General features: G+C 36.7%; 1 protein-coding gene across 1 annotated transcript in view; it reads right to left on the reverse strand.

Moving 5' to 3' along the window:
* Positions 1-20,775, reverse strand: part of GRID2 (glutamate ionotropic receptor delta type subunit 2) — a 681,673-nt gene that overhangs the window by 189,775 nt on the left and 471,123 nt on the right. The window contains exons 6-8 of the mRNA XM_083862309.1: positions 18,822-18,995; positions 13,796-13,957; positions 6,215-6,334 (exon numbers count right to left, since the gene is read on the reverse strand). Coding sequence (XP_083718435.1) covers positions 6,215-6,334; positions 13,796-13,957; positions 18,822-18,995 — 456 coding nt within the window. The remainder of the gene's footprint in view (positions 1-6,214; positions 6,335-13,795; positions 13,958-18,821; positions 18,996-20,775) is intronic.

Raw genomic sequence — 20,775 nt, forward strand, 5'->3', positions numbered from 1 at the left:
GTTCCCAATGCAGGAACATGCCCCTCTTAACTCCAGAGAACTGCAATTATTCAGAGGCTTGAAAGACTTTTTTTTTCAAAATCATCTCTAGCTCTGTAAGCCACTGTTAAGGGCCATCCAACCTGTGAGCTGGAAACTGGATAAACCCAGGTCTTAATTATCTGAGTTGAATTTCACAGAGCACTTACCCATATTGCTCTAGACTGGGGAATCTGGACACCCATTAGTAATACAGCCTAAAATAATCTCTCTTTTTGCAACACAATAAACACATTGGAGCTCAGCAGACATGTCTGACTGTTCTGCCAAGTAGAAATAGGTGGGATAACACCTCTATAGTGCACTGTGCTTGCATTGGGTTTGTGGGTATTGTTTGGAGTTTGACTTCTTGCTCCTTTTGCTCATACACCTGGTCTTGGCTCTTATGGATTCCTGATGCATGCTTTGCTCCACAGGTGAATAATTCATGTGGAATGGGTTGAGTGGTAGCAACTCTCCTCTGCATTTATCAGAAGGATAACTTGAACCTTTGTCTTCTGTGTTCCTGGGGCAGCATCCACCAAGCCACCAAAACCATCTCTGGCTTCTTTACTTTGCACTTATTGCAAGCAATGAAATACTCATCCAAAGAGCCCAGAGGGTCAGGGCAGACAGCTGGACAATCCAGTACCAAAAATTAGATTTCACTCCCCGCATCTGAATCAAAGAGTCCAAAAGATGAGAAATTCTCCAGATGATACACTACTGATGACTTTGAGTCAGTCTGCCTCTCTTTCTGCATCCTCAGATTTTAAAATAAAACATTCCATTCAAAAGCAGAAAGTAAAATTTTAATTTTTTTTTTTAATTCAAAAATACAGTTATGGATGTATACTTTAATTTCTTTTTCTGTTACACTCAAATATGTATTTGGTTTGGCTTTTAAGCTAAGCAGAAGTACACTTCCAAGTAAAACACAGTTCTCTGTTAACTCTAGTTTCATTGTGATGGCAATCAAATCCCCAGCATTTTGGAGCCAAATTAAATTTCACTGAGATTTGACAAAAGATTTTCAGAAGCTACGAGAAAGTAAAGAATTAGTCACTGTGTCTTAATCTATTTATTGCATAGCATTAAATGAAGGGAGGAAATGCTACTCTTCAGCAGGCTTACAGCAAAATTTAAATACTGTGCTGAACTGAAGCAGCAGGTCTTGTTCTCCAAGGTATTTAATTACATTTTTATCTTTATTATCAAGTAGTTTATTTCATTTCTAGAAGGGTGATTAAGTATTTAAAGTCACTTTAGAAAGACTGTCATGGTAGCACTGTGCCATGTCCACCTTCTCCACCAATACTAGAGGCAAAGCAGTAAGACACAGCAACTTTTATTTCAACTCACTAGAAAATAAACCGTCAATAACATCTCTCTAAATTGCAAAGGTATCTCTCAGTTACATCATAAATTGCATGTCAACCTTTAGAAACATCTGCACAGGTCACAGCTTAAAGTACCCGGTACTGACAGAAATATATTTTTCAAGTCACATTACACACCTCTGCCTTGATCATGGCTCACAAAGAGAACAGGTGAACCCACCATTTACCTCAAGTAGCTTACCAAGAAGGAAATACCTCATAGGCTCTTGGTTATTAAATGGGGTTAGTTCATAAGTGTTGGCAGAGCTGTATAAATTCTCTTTTTACCTAGTGGCACAAAAGGGAATACGAGATAATGGATGCAGAGAATAAGTTTTAACTTCATAAGAACAGACACCAGCTACCTTAGGATCAAAATACATGCTTGGAACATTGCTCTGTGATGCAAGTGTAAGAAAAAAATATAGTGTATTACAAAGAAATGCCAAATACTGTGATCAACAAGTGTTTTCAGATGAAGTTACAATTATTTTAATTGAATGAAAAAATGCAAACCAGCTTTCCCATCTCTGAACAAACAGGACAACTATGGAGTGTTAACCCTTAATAGTGTGTGAAATAAAAACCTGCATGCATTGTCTGGGCAGGGAAGGTCCTGCCACTTGTGCTGGCAGAAATGGAGAGGAATAATGTATCTATCTGTTAGACAGGTTTCAGTCCCTTCCACATGATGAGCTTGGCACCACAGATCTCCCTTGGATGAAAATAGATAACATTTCCTCCTTATCAAATCAAATCGATTTAGGACTGAACCCTACAATCCTAATGGGCAAATGCAAATGGTTCAAAGCATCCTGGTTACCCTGGTGCCCCACCAAGACTATCTGTTTTTCCTGCTTGCTGACAGCTCTATCCTTCCTCCAAGGCATCTCTAGCTGTCCTGAATGCAAAGGAAACCTTGACATGGACATCTTGGTGCAGACGGGAATTAAGGCAAGAGCCTGGTACATTATCTTGCTCCCTCACTGGGAGGAAATAACCTAAAACATCTTCAGAAGAGAAAAGAAACATACAGTAGGTTGGTGTATGCTAATATAGATAGGGAGGTAGAGCAAAACACACCATGATCTTCAAATGCCCACATGTGGTAAGAAAATCAACGTGGGAACAGAAAGTAAGTTCTCTAAACTTCAAAGGATGTACAACAGAGCCTTTGAAGATGAGCCCATTTTGAATTACAAGGAGCACTGTAAGAAACATGAAAATCACTTTATTTCTGAGGTGCTGTTTTCTGCAACACTAAGATGTAGGACAGTACTCAGAGCTATCAACTCCCTTTTGTTTGTTTGTTTGTTGGACGGTTATTCACAGGAATGGCAGCTTTTATTTCAGCAGTATAGATAAAAGTATTGCACTGAAATTTAAATGTCAAAGAATACATACTCAAATGTCAAATACCAACAGACAAATGCCAACAGAGAAATGTCAGAAATACACCCATGTCTTGCAATGAATATAACTACATCTGCACAAGCCGCAGTATGATGTGTAAAAGAGAGTTTTCCTTCAGTTCCTTTGGGGTTGTAATACCACTGTTGTCAATAAAATCAGTACCTGGCAGCAATCTGAGTGTATTACTCCGAGTAGCCAGCTCTGGCAAAAAGTGCAGGCTAAGTGATCCACAGTCTGCAAGGTGATGGATAACATTTACAGTCATAAGGGTACAAAATTGCTGTTCTAGGCAAATCCCACTCTGGGATTTGCTAACTCGTCACTAAATGACAAAGCTGAACACAATGACCTTTCACATGGATTCTCCCACTTCTTTCCAGGTATGACAGTAGCCCATGAAAGCTGAAGGAGGGGACATGAAGACAGTTTTTCCTAGATACATGGCCTAATCTGTCCAAATAGACATAAACATGAATTCTTGGTATATCCTAAACTATTTGCTTTTTTGTGTCCTGGGAGTAATCACCTATGAATACAACTGATCTTTGCAGAAGTATAAATGACTCCAGAACCAAGCAGAACAGATTTCAAGCACAATTTGGACTCTTGAGAAATTCAAGTGGGTTTTAAAATCTTAGTTGCTTTATTAAAACCAATTGACTGTTCCTCAGGAAAACAAAATAGCGATTCTTTAAACCATTCACTTGATGGGAATTTCTGGTCCCAATGACTTCAACAGGCCTTTTGTAATGATTTTACCCTTCATTATCTCCTACAAAAGTACTTGAAAATATGTTGATTAGGGAAGATGCATTAGCTTAGAAATTTCAGTCAGTCTGCTAATTGCATCTGCTTCTACTAGAGTTGAGAAATAAAAATGCTTAGGTAGTTCTACAGTCAGATCACTAAATACATGAAGATCTGAAGTGTACTTTAATTAGTGCAGATAGCGAAAATGTATGACTCCTGTAATTATTATGATTTGCTTCCAACACTAGTAACTCATACTCTGTAAAGTAAATCCAAATCCAAGATAAATGTGAATTTTTGTCAAATATTAAACCCCCTAAAAACTTCTGTCTCTGAAGCGATTGTTTTAAGAAACCTACCTTGTTTTCTTAACTCTGTGACATTGACTAGAAATACCATTATAATTTAAAATTATTTTCTTATTCAATTTATTGCAAAAATTTGAAATAATTAATTGGATTTTTTTAAAGAAACTTCTGAGAACAATTATCACATTCTCACAATATATACAGAACCTACTTTCTAAAGAAAATATCTTTCTGTACACCTCTTTCTAAAGACTCTTTTGGATTACTGAGTGCTGTTTAGAAAAAAAACTGAAACTGTTTTAGTCTGTGCTGCTCTGGACCCTTTCTTTTCTACCAGCTGCAGTCATCACACAACTCTAAGGAGAGGCATTTATTGACCATCTTTTTCAATAGAAAAATTTTCTTATAATGTAAATGCTCATCTTGGCAAATGTAAAAGAAACCCATATACTTTTAGTATCTTAATTTTAAACTTTGCTTTTCTCCTCAAGGAGATTGTATGATGCTGAGTTTCATCATCTAATTATATTCTGAACAAAATTCTATTCTCTTTGACTAACTTCAAATCCTTTGTCCCTCCAAAGACAGTGAATGTCTCTGTGCTCTTGAACTATCATAAAGAATAAACAAGGAAGGTTCAAAAAGTCTGTTTGTATTGCCCCACTGTTTGTATTAACCACACAAGTTAGATGTGCCCACAGTCATTAATATCTGTTTTAAAACCAAACTCTACCATAGCTTAAATTAACAGTACAATTCTAAATTAGACCATCAAAGAAGAGTTAGAATTGCCAGGAAGTCTTTTTGTACTTCTATGTTTCCAAGATCTTTCTGTGAGTTTCTCCTTTTCTACCTTTTTGGGAATGAAAGAAAACAATTTAGTGCTTCACTCAGGCATTCACCCTGACAGGCCTGAAGTTAAAAAAACCCCACTCAAAGTCAACCGAATAAATTAAATGAAGAGATACAGATTTGTCTTAGGAAGTTAGCTCTAAAGAACAAATAGCTCCTCAGTGCATAGCATAGACAATAAATCAAAATATGTTGAAATAGACAGAACTTAAATGTAAGGGAATAAGGACTTATCCAACATTCTGGTCTCTAAAGACTCTGTGAGGTACCTCTAAATATCAAACAGATCCAGTTCTGTCTAGTTTCTGATGCATCTGTCAGGACCTCTGCTCAAGGTGACGTAACTATAGGCCCATGTGTACATTAGGGTATTGAAAGAGAGGAAACCGCACAAACAGAATAACAATTCTGATGGATAGTGGAGGAGAAAGTTCAGGTTTTAGACACTTTAGACTTCTTATTTATCTCTTCCTTCTTTCAGAGTACTTATCTGTTGCTCCAGAAGGTATGCAGACAAATGCTGCACTTCATCATAAAGTGACACTGACACATGGAACCAGTTTGCATATATTAAGAAAACTCTCTCATTTCCTTTCAATCACTTCATGTTTCTCTATACAAAACCCAGTATGATGTGATACATTAAATTAAGAGATCTTAGTATCTTTCAGGAAGCCTTTCTTTGAAGGAGAGTTGCTCCTGGAAAATCTATTAGTATTTTGTTTACCTATGAAGTGCCATATGATTTTTGCCACACCAGATGAGCAGTTGTTCAAATTAAAAATATTCATTGCAAATAGAGGCATGTTTTCACCATTTCTTACAAGGACTTAAATTTAGTTTTAGACTGGCGAAACTCGAACACCAAGAAATAATAATTCCACTGGACATATATGCCATTCCCTGTAACAATCCAAGTCCAAGCCTTTGGACTGTGTCTGGCAGCTGAATGCATAGCATTAACTTATTCTGTAAAAATTAAGTCCTATTAAAACAATATATGTTTATTTCATGAAGAGGCTACAGAAATTTTATCTATTCTACAAGAGAATTTCTCTTTCCATTGCTATGAGTTTTAACCACCTAGCAGGTGGAGCATCCCACTGTGACCAAGGATCAAGGACCAATCTGGGTGATCTAAACATAATTCAATGTAAAATTTGCTGCTTTGGATAGGGTAGTAAGGAGGGGTTGTAAGCATTACAAAACAACAGCTTTCACTGGTCTTCTGAGACAGTCCATCAGCAGCTTAACACATTCTGCATTACAAATGATATTTTGATCAACACAACCTGCTCCAAGACCTATTTGAAATAATAGATGAGTATCTCACAGTTCAAAGCTTTTCTTGCATCTCTTACTTCTTTAACAATACAGAACACCATGTTATCTGCCATCAAATGCTTTTCTACTGACATGGAACACAGGAAAGGTTTTGAAAAAAATCAGTAAAACTAATTAAGTAATCTCTCATTTGAATATATGTAGCCTCACCTTGCGGATGCCTCTGCCAAGATCTTCTCCATAATTTGTCCCCAAAATTTCAAAATGCACATTGGGATTCCCCCCATTTTCTGCAAATTCCAGTTCTCCAGTCAAGCCATTCACTCCACCCTATTGGAGAAAAAAAAAAAAAAGAAAATGGACTGAAAAACATCTAAGTGGATAACTATAACAACCTTTTGTTTCTCAAAGGCATTCATGCACTAACTATGCAGAATATATAGGTAACTACCAGAACTAGGATAGTTTTCCAAAGACCACGTTTTCCTAATAATTCTGAAGCTTAAGCTATTCCTGCATCTTAATGAAGTCCTTTACAGAAGAAATAAACTCAGCAATGCTCAGCAGATGCAATACAAGCAACAGTCTTACTCTTAGCACATTTGCACTCCAATCTTTGTTCTTTGACCCATCAGCATATATGTATTGACACTTGAACTCCAACAAATTAAAAGAAGAAGATCAGTTTTCCAAACAAGTTTAGTGGACACAAGGCTAAACACAAATACGTAAAAAGAAATCGCACAAAAATTAGTTATGTTTGTTGATCTTTTCTTTTTCCCCTCAAATGTTTCTCCTCCATGAAAGATTTCCACATGAGGGAAGCCTGAGGTTTAGACAAAGTTACATGCTTTTTGAGTTCAACATATGTGATCTGCCCAAATGAGGAAGGGATTCATTCGAGGTCTGGCTGAATGCAGTGATTTTTCTTTTTCCTCACAATCATCCTTTACTAAGAATACATGTCACAGGTAACAGTGCAGTATCTCTTCAAGCTTGCTTTAACGTTTTTACAGTTTTGTTGGAAGGGGTTAAAATACTAGAGGATGAAACACTAGAGTGAATAATCCCTACAAAGAATTAGAGTTGAAAGGGCTATACATGCCACAGCCATAATCAAAATATATTCCAGAGTTAATTCAATATGACACACATTTCATCTTTTTATAAGAACTGCGATGACCTGAACTATAAAATCAACAGAGCCATGTGAAATGCTGATAATGAAAACCTTTACCCTTCAAAAATTTTGTCAGTTTACAGATTGAATAAAAATTTGATGTTTAGCCCTCTCCCTCAAAAAAAAAAAAAAAAAAAAAAAAAAAAAGGTAAAAAATATTTTAAGTTAAAAATATTTTAAATTAAAAAAGAAGAAAATCTGCCTCTGGTATAAAACCCCATGAAATGCATAGTTTTCCCCCAAAACATAAGGCAAGAACCTTGTAGTTGTGATTGCTGTTTCACTTAGAAGCTTTTTTATTTAAACTGGAAAAACTTGCAATATAAACTACCTAGCTAAGCACAGGAGCCTTGCTGAATCATGATATTAAAAAGCTATTCTTACATCTTCAGTTTGGACAAAATCCAGGAAGGAATACAAAATTTGCATCTCCATTGTAGATTGCTGTGGAATAACAGAATGTTCTCCTACTTCTATAAAACATTACTGTGGTTTTAAAAAAGGAATGAAACTGATCATTGAGATGATACCTTTAGAATTTACTAGACTACTAGAAACTAGTACTATCACAGAATAATACATAAATAATTCTATATTAAAATAATAATACAAATATTATAATAATGCAACTATTTATGAGTGCCATTTACCATTAAAACCAATAAAATACTTTGTGTTTATACACATATAAAAAAAATAAAGGGAAAAAGCCAGTAGCCTGATTAAGGGTACAGCTACACAGACTTTTGCAGGAAGACTGGCAACTGCAAACAAGACAATTTCAACAAATGCTGTAGTTAGCAAGACAGTCTGATTACTTTTTATCTTGACTACCATCCTGCCTTGACTACCAGACCTTTGTGGCTTTTAGACTGGGGTTAGGCACACCTCTGGCTGGTTCAGAGTAAAGACGGAGTGAACTTGTGTTCATCCACAAAATCACTTGAACATATCCTTTGGTAAATAAACAAGTTTCACAAATATAAATCTTTTCCTCTAACTTAAATTTGACATCATCTTACTCATGGACCGGAAGCAGAAATCTGCTCCATATACCTTTTCTCTCATAGATTCCTAATCTGGCTTTTTGAATACTTAAGGCACAATTTCACAGAACACGTGATGGAAAAATGCCTGCAAAGTGGCACAGACCTGCAAGAGTTGGGATGCCCAGCTGATTGCTCAAAGCCTCCCTCTGGACAACTTACCAGATACTTATTTGGTTATATCATACTTAATATTTCCTATATTGCTTCCTAAAACATTCCCTCACACTGGGGATAAAACCTGTGGGTCTGAGGTAGGTAAAGCCTGAAAATTAATTAAACTGTTATAGATAACCTGAGCAGCATCATGATTTCAAGGAGCTTTAAGCAGGACCTAGAAAAAGGAAGGGAAAACTCTGGAACGAAATAATGAAATGAAGGAAAAGAAAAAAGAAATAAAAATTACAATCTCTTCACTGAGATGCTTTGCACAGCAGAAAACAGAAATGAAGAATATAGGATTTTCAATCTAGAAAATTAAAGTGACTTCCTTTTCAAGATTAAGAGTGGTCCCAAAACTTTAGCAACATGAGATAGAGTTTGTATCTAGCCCTAACAATTGTAGCCATTTAAAAATCAAGTTAAACAAACTAATACAAAGTTTCTGGATAGAGATCAAATACCAAAACATCTTAGGTAATTCTGTTAACCTGTACTTTATGTAAGGGGACATATATTTCAAAAGAATCTTGTGTTTTCTTAAAAAAAATGTTGATTGATTACTTAAAGTATAATTGAGGTCATATGATTCTTTGAATTATTTTTAATCATATTGGCTCAAATAAAGACAAAGGTATAAAAAGTAATTGTAAAAACTCATTAACATTTTAAATTGATATCTCAAGCCTCAAAAAATCATTTACATTTAAGACATGATTTTAAGTCCATCAGCTTTATCTGTCTGGAATCCAATCTTAACCACAACAATGTTATTTCTCATTTGTCTATTTTGGCAATCTATCATTCTTTGAAAATTTCTCATTAAGGAGTGTCTTACAGAGCTTCCTCTCCTGGACTGTGTACATATGAAAATAGTGTAATAGGAATTCTGATTAGAATGGGAATGCTGCCAGCTTGGGAAAGGTAGAGGCAGGAAAACAAAACAGCAAAGAACCATCCATGTAATACCAACAATATGAAATTTATAGGAAATTTCTTGGAGGTCTTGGTTTCTTTCTCCCTGTTTGGGACTGATCTTGTTGGACCTGCAGGCCATGCAACCCTGTTTTCACTCTCTACTACTCCTCATTGTCCCACACAGCCTTTTCACAAGGCTTACACAACTCTGGCAGTTGCTTAAGGCTGATAGAGTGGAGCAGGATATTGCCTAGGAAGATTTTCAGGACACTGCTCCAATTTTTGTGAGTAGCCTTTCACAGTATGGATCTGTCTGAAACACTTGATTCACAGTATGTGTTTTATCTGTAATGCATAGTGGAAGGAGATCACAGAGGAAATGACCATCTGTATGACAGCTACTGACACAGTAACTTCCTGATGAGATTTTTTCCAAGTGATTGTAGTTTTTAATCATGGTAACAGGGAAGAGTAAAAGGAATTTTTCATTCCATATAGCTTACAGAAACAACGCTATCTGGGGAAAAATGAAGACATATTTGTTATCTATCTTCTCAAAATCTTCTAAGGTTTAGCTGCAACCATGCAATTTCCTGACATATATAAAACTGAAGAGTGATGTGACAGTTGCTAGGCCAAAAATGTTTTACTTATGATTCTGATTACTGCTCTGGGCTTTGCAGAGCTGTTATAAAGCTTGGCAAAATAATTAAACCCTACTTGAATCCCATCTAGACTGGCAAGATAAACTACAGTTTATATATGCTTAGGCACTACTATACTGTAAGTCCTTGAAGAAAGCACTATTTACCCTAGCAGTCAGCACCTCACTTGGGAATGTCAGCTTGCCAATCATCAGCTATAAAATATTGCACTTGTTCTCAGCTTCTGTTTGAACTTCCTTGTCTTTTTTCTTCAGGTACCAGCTATTTTGCAATTAAAGACAAAAAAAATGTGGCTATAGGCAGGTAAAAATGCTATAAACAGTAAATACACATTTCATATTTTATTCTTGAAAAAGTCTGATCTTGGGAACATTGTTGAGTTTTCAACTAGCATAGACTTTCCAATCGACTACCTGAAAAACAATTTGGCGTCTTTTTTGCATGTCACCACCGAGTGTCACTGACATTTCTGAGACCAGAACTAGTTGACAGTTCTACCTATGATTCAGCACATGAAACAGCACGAGGAACAGCTCATTTTCCAGAAAGGGACAGGCTCTGTGTTGCTGCTAGCACTAAAAATTTGCTGCTAGTGAGCTAAACAAATGTGACTGGCAAGAGCCCTGAGACATGTGAGAGAAGGTATTATGCAGAAACTTGATGCCATCTTGCTGAGTTGATCCTCCCTATAATCCTACTTACATTTATTCCCAGGCTACTCAGGAAGATTAATTTTTCCCAAAGCAGAATTATTTCCTAGTGATACTTATTCCTCCAACTATGAAATAGCTTTACTGAGAAATAAACAAGTGAACATGTGTTTAGGGATAGTTCCTATTACAAAAGTGAATTTAAACTAATTGCTGGAGCTGGCCATATTCATTAGAAGGATTGTACTTCCTGATGAATTTAACTGTTTATTCAATTCTAGAATGGGCAGAAACAGATATTAGATTTAAATAATTGTGGTGGGCTTAAAATGTTTTCTTTAGGCTTTGTCCAATCAGCTGAATTCACAAAGAAAAAAACGCTTTTGTAGCTGTTTGTAGAAATAGCGATGCATGAGTCAAATGCTCAACAGTGAAAAGTAACAAATGACAATAAGGAATGATTTAGACAGCTTTTTTACCATTTTAAGAAATTTTGGAAACTCTAATTTCCTCTCATTGCTGGCTCTCCTTAACTAGCTCATTAATTATAAAGAAACAAGTTTATTTACCATCAGGTTAACAAATTTAACCATTGTTGCTGTAGGTAAAACATCAGCATCCCTTTCTATTACCTTCTTCAGTGAGCAGCTCAATAAAGATTTACCATCTCTTTTCTTATTTCCCCCTCCAGAAATCAAAGAAAGATTTCCCTCTGCAGCTAAAACACTGCCAGAAGTTCCTGTCTCTGGATCTTTTCAGAAAAATTCTCAATTCTTTTTCTCTTCAAAACCATACTTGAGTATAATTTGACTCCTAGTGAAGCTACACTGAGAGAAGGGACAACCTGAGACGAGGTGATGATTTCAGCTCTGCAGTAAGGTCATCATGAAGGGAGAGTTAAGGTGTTGCAGAGGATGGAAGTTCTTTTTCCAGGAGTATTTAAGAAATCTCAGAATGTATTTTCACCATGAATTATATCAACATCTTATGTATGGAATGTATATTCCATTATATACCACCACTGGAAAGAGTGGTGGTTTCAAAATGAAGATGCAGAACTTTTAATTCAGAAACTATTTAAATAGCATGTGGTAATTTCCTCTTGTTTTCTTTCAAAATTAAGGAAAACTGGTATGCTTTGGAGAAAAAAAACATGTATTTCAGTTGATTTTAGAGGATTCTCCAGGACAATAGGAGAGAAAAGATGTTTAAAGGATAAGTCAAGACCCGAAAGAGAAGCATTGCCAGGAAGGGTGATTACGTGGGGGGCTTTTTTCCCCTTCATTATTTTGGATTTTATTGTTTTTCTGATACCTCATCAGGCATTCATGAATGCCAAATTTGTAATTTGTGATCCCAAGGTTCTTCTGCACAAATGCTTTAGAGAAAGAAAAGGGGAAGTAGGTGATAAAACTAAAGCAGAATTTCAGTTCATGTGCAATTCCAGCTCTCGGCTGCAAACTTAGCTTTCCTCGACCTACAAATTAAAATGCTACTGACATCCACACAGGGTAAAATTTCTGTATTTCATTTGGATTAAATTTTGACTTTCAATTTTAGCACGTTACTTCTAGAAATTCATCTCTATCAGCACAATGCAGTGTAAGGAGTATTTGGATTATTCAATTTACACCAATAAAATAGTTTCTTATCAAAACTACCTAACAGCAGAGAAACCCAAAAGTGACAGGATGCACATGACATGGTTAGCTGCACAGATCAGGAAGTTTTTTGGCTTTTGATTCATTTTTTAGCAAGCTAACAACAACTCTGGAATTTCCACTTGCTCTTGCCTTCTTGAATGCTTTCATAACTCTCCTGACCATTTAAATGGAAAAGTATGCGACAGTATTTACAAAATCCAAGGGGAAAAGAGAACCATCCTTGCCTGAAACATAGATCAAAATACATAGGACTGCCAAATGTGCATTTGAAATTACTCTGATAGGTTAAGAGCAATACGATCTGGAGTCTCTTAAAGACCTATCCTGCCCCTGAAATAAGAAATGTGTCCTGGATTATTCTTGCAGTTCTTCTCATGAATTCAAACTGTTAGAATGGAAAGTGGAAACAGAAAGAAATCCTTGCACTATCATTTTGGAGGTAATGCAGATTAACCTGGGACTGGGTAAAATATAAGCAGTGCTCAAAGGAGTCTTACATTTTGCCTGCATCATCAAAACTTCTGGTAAAGCTCAATACCTAATGCAGAATGGCAACTTCTCAAGACAACATTACATTTTAAATTATTATTATGTTCTGTAGTGAAAACCAAAAATAAAACACCATTTAATTTTTTTATTTACCATCCATTTTTTTTTTTTTCTGCGTTTACAACATCCTTTAAATGTAAGTATAAATTACCAGGAAGTCTGTGCAGACAAATGAGAAGACAGTTTTATGAACTACACCAACAACATAAAGAAAATGTGGTAAATAACTTAAAGGGAAGGGCAAACTCTCAACCTGTTCATATTGAGTAAATACTGACCTGGAAGGCTGCGATATTTGTCTGTAAGTATGTGGAGGCCGTACACGTTGTGAAGAAAGGAAATAACTAAGAAATTATTCTTAAAGACTAAAGAACAGGAACAGCATCTTGGGCATGAACATGACTAAGGTAGGAAATAAAAATCACAGGGAAGCAGCAACAGTGGATAAAGCTCTACTGAGACTCTTACAGGGATAGATGGGTGGTAGCAGAACACAGCCTAGGTAATTTAAGGGCTTCCTTACTCCCATTTCTATGATTTCACACTATTAATGTCAATGGCAGCGCAATGGCGAATTCTGCAGAGCATTACCCAAGTGTAATTCTGCAACTTTTCCTCCTCTCTTCTACAAACAAAACAGCAGATTTATTTTCTTTACTTTCTAACCTGTGAAACTTCTTCGACTGAGGCACTTTTCCACCTTTGACACTCTTCCTTCCTTGAACACCCAACTGGTTTGGTAGTTTTGGTAAACAAACTTAGTAGTTTTTTCGATATGATTATTGTAACATGGAAAAAACCCAACCAACCAACCAACAACCCAAACAAAGACTACTTCCATTCAGGAACTGTGAATATATTAAAACTATACCGATAAGAGTAATATGTACCTCAGGAGGAAATACTGCCTAATGTGAGTATTTCAGAAATCAAAGATGAGCAAATATAGGGAAAAAGTACCTTCTTGATGGTTTCCAACATTGATCGCCCTCCTTGCCAGGGTTTAGAGTTCTTCCTGATGCAGGTGAGGCTGGCCATGCTGTGCCACTTCCTGTCCTCCAGCTTCTTATGAAAGGCATTTGCCAGCAGGAGAACAGTGTCATATATATACAGGTTTGAAATCTGTAAAGAGACCAAAAGGGAATCATTAGCATCACTACTTGTAGTCTCCTGCCAGCAGCCAGAATTTATCATTTGTTTTGCCTCACCCATAATCCTCTGGTAATTAAACACTTTATTTGGTATTAAGAAGAACCTGTGAGATGCAAAATGTCACACCTTTGGGCTTTGGTAAAATCTGCAGCTGGGGGTTGTAACACTAAAAGTGATTTGCAGCAACCAACTACACACACGAGAAATACAAGCAGCCCAATCACTGGCACAGCTCCACTTGCCAGATTTACAGCTCTACTTATGACCGTAAACAGACTTCCTTTTATTTTTAACCAGTCGCTTGTGAGACTCAACTTTTCAGTCACCAGATATTTGGACACCATCAAGTTATCTTCAGGGTTGTTTTGTTCTCTTGAAAAGCAGAAACCCCAAAAATTTGGAATAGATTTCATTGTGGTTTTTTGCTCCTGATTTGTGCAGTCAAGTCTGATTGGCACTTTCTGGCATGAAATAAGACTCAACAAAATTTTTGTCAGTGTGCAACTGCACGTTGATTCTGTGATTTATAGTGTTTATTGTCAGTGTTTGACATTGGCTGTTAATTCTCTGCAGGACAAAACCCTTACAGAGTAAATGCATGTATGTTTCACTGTGAGCACAGGTGCATACGGTGTGAAGAAGTTCTAGTTTGGGATCCAAGGCAGAACAGTGGAATTCAAAAAGAGAAATCACCTGTGTGCCACTTCCACTTAACCATGTTCTAGTTCTATGCACGTGCTTTTAAATGCACAGAGTGCAAAGTCAGATGTGAAAGATGCAATTAAATGTAAAAGAACCAAAGCTCAGAACTCATGAACACTTCTGAAATAAGTAATTTACAATATAGTTTTACATCAGTCTTTTCTGTCCTCAAATGGCAAGAACATTTACGTAACTGACAGTATCATTAAAAGAAACTTCAGCTGTCCTGAACAGAAGTTCTCATGAAGAAAAATTAGGTTTAGAAATGAAAAGGACTTTTGGGAATATTATTTTTAGATAACCTATTGGTCATCTGAAGTTATTGAGGGAAACACAGTTTCCTCAGCTGCATGATAAAGGGCTCTGTAGAGCATTGCTAGTGCCTGACAACAAATTAGCCAGTGACAATTTGAGGCAAGGTTGCTGGGATTTTTTCTCCATCAGTCACAGAGCAGCCAAAAGACATTTCCTCAGATTTGTGGAATATGTTGGCTGCTCTCTGTAAGGGCTTTTTACACAGATATAGGTGGTGTGCTTGAAGTTTTAAAAAGAAGACAGAAGCTTACAAAAGGAAAGTATGGGAATTCAGTGGCCTTATTCTGCTTTTTAAATATATCCAAAGACTGGGAAAGCCCTGCAGCTATAGGGAGGGGTTATATGGCAAGGAAGCACAATAATGCTGAAGATCTGAGCTACTGGTTGGCAAATTTACACATCACTTTAAAAAAAGGGGGAAAAAAGTTTAAAAAACCCAAACAGTTCTCTTCCTGCCTAATTACTCCCTTCCATATAACATCTTTTTTATGTTTTTATTTACTTCTGTAAATCCTATCTTTATGTTTGCTTTGCTTGTGTCATCCACAAACTGCTCTGTTAGTAGCACAGAACCTCTGATCCTTAATGCCCTTTTTCTTTAAATGATCCTTCCCTGTGTCCTTCTTCTAAAGAAGGTGCTCCTTTATTTTTTTTACTTGAGCTCCTCCAGTGGCTGTGAACATTTCTATTTTGGTATTCACCCAGGAACAAAATCTAGTTTCTTCAGATGCACAGGCCAGGCATCACTGTGCAAGACAGGATTAAAAGCATGGATTGAGGATCTGGGCTTGGGTTAATCAAGCGTTTTGAGAGCAACTGGGATAATTTGTCTGCATATTGTAAACCTACAAAGAATTCAAAGCATTTCAGCTTAAACTGTGTTTCTCCAATGAAGTCAGCACTAGAGGGACATTTGTTGGAGCAGAGAGGGGAGGAATTATCACTGTGCTGTAAGGCAAGCTTTTTTTTATACAAGTCTTTGCCAAAGAGAAAAAAACCAAAAACAACCCACATCAGCTCTGGAGAGCAGAGGGAATAAGGTCACTAATGAGACTAAATTGGTACATGAAGGGCTGTGGATGCCAAGTCATCATTTCCCAACAAAATGACATTGCTTTCAAGGTAACTTCCATAACTTACTACCATGGGAATAGAAAACAATTGCCACAGTTCATGAGGAAGGATGCACTCACTAATCTAACAGTAATATAGCTGGGCCTTAATCAAGTATTAACAGGGCTCAGGAGGCCAGAGTTCAGCAGTTATTAAGCATTGTTAGTCCTTCACTAATAGTTGAGCTTAACATTTAGTGCAATCAATCACTGATAATGCAATGATAAAGACCCCACAATTAATTCCCATTTCTCAAAATCACCCTTCCCTGTCACTACCAGAAGTATGCTTCGTTAGTATCTGTCCTGACAAACAGAAGGGGGTTGTAATTTAAAGTCACTTTACGCCTTTATTAATTTCCCACATAAATTTACTGGGGCATTTAATGCATTGCATGGTGTCCAATATTAATCTCTTATTTATTGTAATTCTGTTAGGCTAAGAGCTGGACACTTGCATTACCAAGAAGTATTTAACTGCATAACCTCTTGTTTATGCAATCTAAAATTCAGATGTGATTATTTTATCCAGAGTGTGGAAGAATGGCACTTAGCATCCGATTAAGCATGAATGATTAATCTGGATTATCAGTGGTTATTTTATGTGTACCTATAATACTGGACACAGTTTTTAGACAAAAAGGCTACAGTACTGAATTCTTCCATGAATCCAGTTTTTAACTTTCTGCCTTCAAAATGATACAAATTTATAGAATTTGTTTCAATTAGGCCAGTTCCAAAGACACAGTGAGACATCTTCACCAGAATATTTTTCAGTGTTTTAATAAAGATGCTGGAAAAAATTAATTATTCACACAGATTTTAGGGGGAGTAATTCAGAAAAAAACAAATCAAGAAATTCACCCTTAAAATTTCCAGAGAATGTTTCTGATTAGTCACACTTCGATGTCATTAAAAAAAAAAAGCATTAGTAATTTCAATTTATAAACTGTTCCAAATCCCCACTGGATTAGAAACTAATTTATGATATTGTTGGGTAGAACAAAGAGGCAGCAAACAAACCCCACAGCTACTCAAAGAAATGTGCATCATATGAAGGCACAGGGGAAATTGTGTCAGAGCTTTCCTTCCTTTCAGTTCATAATGTTGTCTCATCCTGCTAAAATAATGAAGTACAGCCATCTCAGGGAAAGCATGATGAAAAGCAACTCAGTTGCATAGAACAGTTAAACCAGTCCAGCTTCCATCATTCCTTTGAACCAAAATACTATGAAAGCTTCCAGTAGAAACATTGTAGCTCTCCAAGCTATAAGTAGATCATGACGCACAGGTAAAGGTATAAGATCCAATGTAACAAATTAAATGGAATTTGCCAATTTGTCGAGAATAAACTTTGAATTCTAGAACTTATCTTTCCTGGATTCAGCCAACTGCTGAAGTGAAAATGAAAGTGAAGTTGAAGAGAAAGACAAATCAAAATGTAAAGCATCCCACTGACACATGACTCTTGCTTTCTGCCTTGCTATAGTCAGTAACTTTGTTCATGAGAATTGCTCTTTGCACTCTCTGGCTCCCGCATGTGATCACACTCTCAGCTTGAGCACACTGTCCCTAGACTACCAAAGTTTCTCCTAGCACCCATGCTGCTGTGACAGAATGGCCCAGCCTAAAGGATTTTTGCACTTCTTAAACAGTCTGTAGATATATCCTATGCATCAATGGGCGTCACACAGCCCTGCTTGCTTTGAGAACTCTAACAGGATCACCGTGCACTCTGCTACAGACAGTTTTTCATGTCATCAATAATTGCTGGCTGGCTGCTTTGTGAACTAAAATTAGTGACACCAAGGCTCTTACAACTAATCTGAAACAGGACGAGACTATTCACACTTTGCCCCTTACATATTTTCATTTTAAACAGACACTCTTCAAGACCTCGCTATTTTCCTCCCATTGTCTTCTCTCACTCTTGTCTTTCAGAATCATGAGGTGGTTGCTTTTAGCTGCTGGGTCAGATAAACTCCTCCCTCCACTGCTAAAAATTGTAATATGCAGCCATCTTTCTACAACTGCAGAAATCTTCCCAGAAACAAAACAAAACAAAAGTAAAATCAACATATTGAGCCCATTTCACATTCCTGATTTGCCTAAGCTTTGTCATGATGAAACCTAATGAGGGAGATAGAGGACTTGTTCTTGGAAAAACTATGTGGAATCAAGAGGACAGGGATCCTGTGGTAGGAACCTGTTATAGTTTAATTGTAATTTGTGATTAACAATCTTGAAAATAAGGCCTCCTTGGAACTTAGACACAGATTTAGATGCATACACCAAGGCACTTGAAAGAAAGATGTGGGTGCTCCCAGGAAAACTTTCTTATTGTCAACCTATTTGAGGCTCAGAGAAGCACAGCAGCTTGGGAGACATTAACTACAGGAAGGAAATTCTTTTGGGTGAGATGACAAAAATTAAAATTTAGCAGGGCAACAAAATGACTATCCTACTATCTGGAGACCAGGTTGCCTTTTTGGATTTTTATATCTACTGCTGTGGAGTAGGCAAGTTGTTGTTCTCCATCACACACATTCACGCCCTTCCCAGTTCCAAGAATTTCCTTGTCATGCCACTAAACCACATGTCAGAGAGGACATGAAAAACAAGTTACAGTAAGATCCTGGGGAAAAAACTTAGAAGTTATCTAGAAAGCCAGTTCCCGGGTGGGGATAGACTGCTTTATGAACTACCTCCATGCTTTGGGAGAAAGGGTCCTTCGGATCACACAGTGATGAAGATATTCTGTGGTTGCCACGGAAACAGCGCTGGCTTATGTTCTGGGGGACTGGAAATGTCTGTCGAATAATTGTCAACCTTCCAATTGACCTTCTCACCAGCTCTTGCACATCCACGTCATTTATTTCCTGAAAGATAAGGCAAGGGAGAGGATATGCATGAGAGTCAAAATACAGAAATGTAACCAACAAATTATAAACAAAAAATAAACTGGACCAAGAGGTCTCTGATTGACACACAGCTACTGTCAAACTCCACCCCAGCCTCAAAACCAACATGTGCATGCTCATTAAATAACTGGAGGTATTAAAGTACCACCCTTAACTGCAAAAGTTCGAAGTGTACTGTGCTCAAACCTCACCAAATATTTGTATTTTCCTAGCTGTTTCATTTGTGGTTTTCTCTGCCTCTCATTTTACCTCTTCTGATCTTTTATTCAATAGTGTTTCACAGCATCCTTGACAGATAATGTGTATATCAGTAGGAAGCCATAGCCTGATGTATTTCTGAGTGTAGCATTGCTTAGGAGCTGTGAAGGTACAGACAATGTTTCAAGGCCTTAAGTGTTCATTTCCTAGAAACAGAATATCAAGAAGCTATAAACAATGTGCAAGTTAGCAATCATTTACCAAAAGGGTAAAGAAAATTGGTAAGAGCATTCCAGGTGTAAATGGGCTTGTTTATAGCAAGACCTAATTTAAAACCAAATTTTTATTCCATAGGGTACCTATTAAGGCTTACAGCTGAACACTCAGCTCTATAGACAAATATTTTAAAGAAAAAATAACTAAGTAAACCCACCAATATTAAGCTTGAAATATTAACTTTAAGATAGGTTAGGGAAATCAGAAAAATAGTTTTTTACATAGCATAAATTCCTGCAGGTTGGGAACATGGTGTTTCACACTGTTGAATGATGAGTCCCTCAGGGAAGTTGAGTAAGAGGAACATGGGCTTCTAAGCAACAGCAACTGACTCCAAGCTTCACATAAGAACTTGAACTTTAGTTAAACATGGGGGTTTTTTTCCTGGTGATTCAAGTAGCTGGTAGCTTTCAATTCTGTGCCTGTAATTTCCTGCAAAATAGTCAAAATAATCTAAAATTTGTACATTTTTTTTAACCAGGATCTCTTTCTCATCATGCTGAACTGTCTGTCCATGACCTGTCTTAATTACAGAGGCTGATGCCCTAAACTTTCCAAATATTTAAAATTCCAGATATGCCTTCTGGAAGGGAGGTGGATCAAGAGGCTCCTATTGGCAGCCTGCATTTAATATTCCCTTGCATACAGCCACAGTTTATTGAATCTTTTTGATTCCCATTTGTGTATTTATAGCTTCATCATTTTTCAAATGATACGGCACATTTGCATTGTTAATACCTGTAATGAAATGCCATCATCTTCTTCTGCCTTAGCTTCCTGGTCTATAACCATATTGAAGAATTTAGGAGACACCAGGATAGGCTTGATCTCAAGTTACAGAATATTTCTTGTGGAAATGAAGCCAAGCTTTTTGAAATAGCAGCTCTTTAAATGTTACAACAACCATCCCAGTTATTTTCACTTCTTTTTGCTGTTCCAGTATACTATCCTTTCATTTTTTGAAGGAACTACTTTGGACATACTGGTATTTGTTTATTATCCTTAAATTTTGAAAGAAATATATGAGAGATGTAAATTATAACTTCTACTCTCCTGACTACAGTAAAAGTATTTTATTTGCCTTCACAGATTATCACAGTTTCTGAATTCATCTGTTATTAATGTTCTTTGTGAAATATAGGTTTGTTTTTGGTTTTTTTTTTTTGTTTTGTTTTGGTTTTTTTTGGTGTTTTTTTTTTTTTTTTTGCAAAGAGAAATAACACATAGCATCAGCTGTGTTCAGTGTCATATCTTGCATTTCTGG

The sequence above is a fragment of the Zosterops lateralis genome (assembly GCF_965231275.1).
Source record: "Zosterops lateralis genome assembly, chromosome: 5".
NCBI lineage: Eukaryota > Metazoa > Chordata > Aves > Passeriformes > Zosteropidae > Zosterops > Zosterops lateralis.